General features: G+C 32.3%; 1 protein-coding gene across 1 annotated transcript in view; it reads left to right on the forward strand.

Moving 5' to 3' along the window:
• Positions 1-1,780, forward strand: part of LOC111376758 (aspartate--tRNA ligase 2, cytoplasmic-like) — a 7,024-nt gene extending 5,244 nt beyond the window's left edge. Inside the window, exons 9-10 of the mRNA XM_022999739.1 lie at positions 96-210; positions 1,343-1,780. Coding sequence (XP_022855507.1) covers positions 96-210; positions 1,343-1,469 — 242 coding nt within the window. The 3' untranslated portion in view covers positions 1,470-1,780. The remainder of the gene's footprint in view (positions 1-95; positions 211-1,342) is intronic.
• Positions 1,781-6,269: the final 4,489 nt, after the last annotated feature.

Here is a 6,269-nt window from a genome sequence, read left to right on the forward strand (position 1 = left end):
CCAAAAAAAAAAAAAAAAAAAAAAAAAAAAAAAAAAAAAATGAAATAAAAAAGGAAAAGAAGTGAGATCTAATACAATGTCTTCTTAATTGTTAGGTGAGGAAATCATCTCAGGAGCGCAGCGTGTACATGTGCCTGAGTACTTGTTGGAACGTGCACAAGCTTGTGGAATTGACGTCAAGACAATATCGACATATATTGATTCCTTCAGGTACTCTTTCCACCTGGTCGTTCTTTCTCTCAGGACTTCTGTTAACGGAGTGGTCATGTTTCCTTTTTGAGTTCAAATTAAAACATCCTCATTAGCTTCCTCTGGGCTTACATTCTCTCACTGAGTGCTAAGAGATGAACTTTCTTGTACTGAAGTTTGAACTATGAAAGGTTATTAATTGATTTTAGAACGTGATAAGTATTTGAATTATGGACTTGTTATCTTCAAAGTAAATTAACTGATGCTCGTAGGCCTAGGTGCGGTTTGATTTGGATCGGTTTCGATTCAAACCCAAACCCAAAACCAAATTAATTTGTTTGGGTGAATTGCAACCCAAACCAAGTCGGGTTGGACTTTTAGTCCAAATTGAATTTTTTTGAAAAAAAAAATTCCGTGTTTTGGCCCATCTAGATTACAAGAGCTAAAATAACTAAACAACTTTATATTACAAAAACCATTGACTAACAAATAAAATCAGATTAATAGAGACAAATCAGCAAAAAAAACCTAAGAATTTTATTATTTTCTTATGCGTTATGTAGCATGATTGTTTGAGTAGGCAAAAAAGGCTAAGTATAATAAAATGAACTTGTGAAAGGAAATTTCCGATGCTATTACTTATTAGATTGGAGCTTATCTTTTTATTTTTATTTTTCTTAAAAAAGAAAAAAAAGGTTAACATGTAAGTGAGTTGAATTGGTTCGGTTAACTAGCAGCTTGAGGCTTCATACCATGACTGAACCGACTCAACATAGTTTTGTTTAAAAAAAAAAAAAAAAAAAAAAAAAAAAAAAAAAAAAGAAGAAAAAATAAATCAAATCAATTACATGTGTCAAACCAATCCAAGTCGATTCGTTTTGATTGGTTCGGTCGGTTTTTTGGTTTTTTAGCCCAGGCCTATATGCGCGCATATGACTCAAGAGGCTACCATTTTTTGAGCTATGACTAGAAAAGAATTAGTTGTTTGAAATTGGAAGTCACATAAAAATTGTTTCTTGATATCATGTTTACTCGATAATGTGTCATTTTCACTATTCGTATGTTTAATGTATGGTTTCCTATAAAATTATAACTATTCATGTCTATTACTAGTAATGCTGTGAAATCTGATTTTGTGATTGGCTTGCTGAAGGTACGGTGCACCACCTCATGGTGGGTTTGGAGTGGGATTGGAGCGTGTGGTGATGCTATTCTGTGCACTCAACAACATCCGCAAATCTTCGCTTTTCCCACGTGATCCACAAAGGATTGCCCCATGATCATTGTCGTAGGTATATCTGTTACTAAGAAGCAGAAGAAGATTATGAAATGCATTGCAATTTTTTGTTCCCTTCTGCTCCACCCTCGTCATTTGTATGGGGATGGCTAACATGCATGGTGTCTTTTCTTCATTTGGCTTAGTAAGTTATGTACTTATAGCAGGCGAAGGTTATAAATACCTCTTTTGTCTTACCATTGCTCGAAGTTCAATTTAGAGCAAATTACACGCGAGGTATGCTCATTTTATCATGTTGAAATAATTATTGAATGATACTAAACTATCCTCGTTTCTCTCTATATTTTCCCCTCATTATCAAGTTTTTATTTATTTATTTATTTAAATGCGAAGATTTTTTTTAGCTAATATTGCTAAATTTACGTAATTTTATTTGGACAATATTATATTTTCTTTGTATTTTATTTTTGAACTCGTCAAATTATACTAGCGGGTTATATTAGAGATGGCAATGGGGGTGGCTTTTGGGTAGGCAAAGTGAAGATTAAAATATCTTCAATTTTTTATTTTTTACTTATTTATAATCTAAATATAATTCAAATCTAACACTAAAAAAGAAAATAAAAAATAGAAGTTGATGTAGCGACATCGTTCGTCTTTGGTCCCAATAACAGAAAAACGATGAACAATGACACCAAACAAGAATGAAAGTTGTTCTTCTTATTTTATTATTTTTTCCCCCTTAGTAACTATAATTTTAAATCAATAAGTTATTTTTTACGAATGTATTAAATGTAATTAATTATTTTGGAATAAAATATAGTTTTGAACTTGAAACAAAATAGAACGTTAAAAAAAAAAAAATTGCGTTTGTAATTTTCAAAACAAGAGGACGTGTCTGTAATATTGTTTTACGTAATAACATAGTCCCTACCGTCCATATAAGTTAGTTTTGTTTTTCATATGAATTAAGAAATCTTATTTAACGTTATTGAAAAAGTAATTTTTGCTAAAAACTTTTACAATTCACCCTTATTTATATTTGTATAATTTCAATATTATAATTAGTCAAATTAAATGAAGGTATATTTGTTAATGAACAAAACAAAATATTTTCAATAAAAATATATAATTGAAATAAGAAAATAAGGAAAGTCAGCCATGGAGTACGATAAATGATCATAAAACAGATTATTGCATTCCCAACATATCTCCAATGGGAAGTGCAATCTCCAGTCTTCACAAATGGTCCAGAGGCAGTTTTCCTCGTGATAATTACAATATATCACTATCTTGCCCCTCTACTTCGGTTATCTCGGGAAATTCATTCTGGAGAATAATACCACCATAGATATGTCCGTGAGAAAGTGTAACAAATTTCAACATTTTTGAGTCTCTAAGGCGTTAATTTTGTTTAGGGTTGGGCAAACCTGTCAAATCGAATCGAGGGGTTCTTCTTAAATTAAATATTCGATCGGGTATTTGAATCGAGAACCAACAGATTCGGTTCGATTCTCGGTTCTAAATCAATAACCGAATTTTCTTAATTATTTTTTAAATTTAAATAAGTCAAATTATTTTATTTTTTCTAAATAAATTTGCTAACTAGTTAATTTAGCTCAAACACAAAAATATGATTTTCCTATTTTCAATTTTCAGTCCAAGCCAACTTAATCAAATTGACTTAAGTTTTAATCAAATATGTTATTCTACCTGTTTTGCTCGATCTTCGATCTCATTCAAGACGTTCTTCGTGATTGTCATATCTACTTGCCACAATTTAGTTATACCAGGTCAACTAGGATTCTACCACCACAATCCCAATAGACAACATGATTACAGATTTCTTACACCTTGTCAAATCATCCAATTAGTCACACATTTGGAGGGAATGACATCAGCGTCGGCCAATCCCATCAATATACCCCTATCTTTGGCAGACTGTCATTAGGGCTGGACAAAACTCTCGAACCGAATCGAACACGACGGTTCTTCTGAATTTAAATACCCGAACGGGTATCCGAATCGAGAACCGATGGGTACGGTTCGGTTTTCGGTTCTAGACCAAGAATCGAAGAACCGAATAAGAACCGAATTTTCTTTTTTATTTTTATTTTTTTATATTGAATAAATCAAATTATTTTAATTTTTTCTAAATCTAATTTTTTTGGCCCAATTATTTATTTCATTTTTAATATATTTTTTAGCCCAACATCAAGCATTTAAGCCCATTTTAATCTTCCATTTTTAGCCCAACTCTAAATCTCTACCTAACCCACTAAATCCAAGTATCCAATTCCATTATCTAGCCCTAAATAAAGTACAAACTAGTAAAACTACATAGTTCACTAAAAAACCCCAACCCTATTAGTATTAACATTGTCATTTACATTTTAGTATTTTACCCCATGCTCACTCGCTCAGTTCGTCCCCAAGTCCCAACTCCAGTTAGTTTGGCCGTCCAAAGACTCCAAACTCCAAAGACCAACTCTCGTCTCTCCGTTCAGCACCTAGCGTCGCCATCGATTCGAAGCAGTGAACTCTGAAAGTCGAAAGCCCATCAAAGGTGAGACCTCCAACCATTCGACAATAAGCCCTAAATGTTTTGCCGGCGCCGATTCTGTTCTTATCTGCCTAATAAATGTTATGTAGTGGGGTTAAATACCAAACTAATACTTAGATACCTTAGAGAGAGTTGATTACTTGCTTTGCTATCAATTTTAGACATTTTTCTGAAGAGAGTTGATTACTGATGGTAAATTTCTTGCAATCGAGACCGTAGTACATTAATTTTTCTCTGGAGTTGGTTGGACGGAAAGAGTTTTATAATAATATTAGTCTTCACCTCCCTCTTAAATTTGATAAACTGGTAGAAAAATTCGTCCAAATTGAGAGGTTAATTTATTTAATGTCAAAGCAAAAAAAAATATATATTGATAAGAGAGGAAAATAATTCCTCTAGTTATACATATACTCGAAAAAAGAAAGAGAAAAATCAAACTTCCATGTAAGTTAATTCCATAGTAGCGAAGTAAAAAATCTGCAACTTTTCCCCATTTTCTTTAATTGTCAATCTTGTTTAATATCAATAGGAACATAAGAAATAACTAATGCTAGTGCTTGAGTATAAATGGTGGGTATTCAAGTATGTTCAAAATCATTGAGATTTTGGAAAGTAAAATGCAAAATTGACGTGTCTAACTTTGTCAAAATGCTTCATATTTTTCATTTCTCTTCTTATCTGCCTAATAAATGTTATGCAGTGCGCCGATTCTCTTCTTATATGTATTTTATTTCCTGTTCTTACTGTATTTTCTTCCTATTGTTTTGGTGGTATTTTGTGATCGATAAATGCTGCCGTTTGCTGTATTTTCTTTCCCGTTGTTACTGCAAATCTGAATTGATCATTATTCCTGCAAATCCACATATATTGATAAATGCAAGTGTGTTTTGGTGGTGTTTTGTGTAAGATAAATGCAAGTGTGTTAGTCTTTGTATTTTATAACCTGGGATAAAGCTATTCTTTATATTTTCCTACCAGTTTTGGGTGCTCAAATGGGAGACAAAAAATAGCCTAATGAGAGATCGGAAATATGGTATCATTTCACTAGGATACTTGATGGAAAAAGATCAAAATGTAATTATTGTCAGAGAACATTTAAGGCTGATACTAATAGTGGAATTTCTAGCATGTAGAAGCATTTAAAAATTTGTTATGCATATAAGAGCACTACGTTTGACGACAACCAAGCAATACTCACTCGAGAAAACAATGATGGTGGTATTACGGCAATGGTATTTAATAAAGAAAACGGTAGGAAAGCATTGGTTAAGATGATTATTATTGATGAATTGGCCTTTTCCTTTGTGGAAGGTGTGGGTTTTAAAGAATTTGTTCATCAACTTTGTCCCAGATTTGAGGTTCCTTGTCGAAAAACGATTGCTAGAGATGTGCTACATCTCTACCATGAAACAAAGGAATCATTAAGGATTAAATTTATTAATGATAGACAAAGGATTTCTTTAACCACTGATTGTTGGACATCAATTCAAAACATCAATTATATGATAGTCACAACACATTTTATTGATAGAAGTTGAAAATTGCATAAGAGGATATAGACTTTTTCTGCTGTTCCAAATCACAAAGGGGAGACAATTAGGAAGCTTATTGAAAATTGTTTGCTTGATTGGGGAATAGAGCGTGTGGGTACAATTACTGTAGACAATGCAAGCAGAAATGATGCAGCGATCATTTATGTGAAAAATAAGTTAAAGAATTGGAAACCTGATGATACTATGATTTTAGGTGACTCTTATTTGCATGTACGTTGTTCAGCACACATAGTCAATTTGATTGTTAAAGAAGGGTTGAAAGAATTTAATCCATCTATAGAAAGTATTTGCAATGCGGTCAAATATTTTCTATCATCTCCTTCTCGATTGATGAAATTTAAGTGTTGTATTGAAAGGGAAAAGATTGCATGCAAAAAACTTCATGTTTTAGATGTTTCTACAAGATGGAATTCAACATTCTTAATGTTGGATAGTGCATTGAATTTTGAAAAAGTTTTTTTTAGAATGGAGGAAGAGGATGGATTTTATTATAAATATTTTGACGAGAATGAAGGTGGAAAATAAAAAGAGGGGCCGCCTACGAGTTATGATTGGGAGAAAGCTAGAAAATTTGCCAAGTTTCTAAGAACCATTTATGATGTCACATTGAAGTTTACTGCTTCATTGAATGTTACTTCCAATATTTACTTCCAAGAAGTGTGTAAAATTGAGCAAATTTTGAAAAAAATGGGTGACAAACAAGATTATTTGCTAAGTAGCATAGCAA

This window comes from Olea europaea, unplaced genomic scaffold, assembly GCF_002742605.1.
Source record: "Olea europaea var. sylvestris unplaced genomic scaffold, O_europaea_v1 scaffold156, whole genome shotgun sequence".
NCBI lineage: Eukaryota > Viridiplantae > Streptophyta > Magnoliopsida > Lamiales > Oleaceae > Olea > Olea europaea.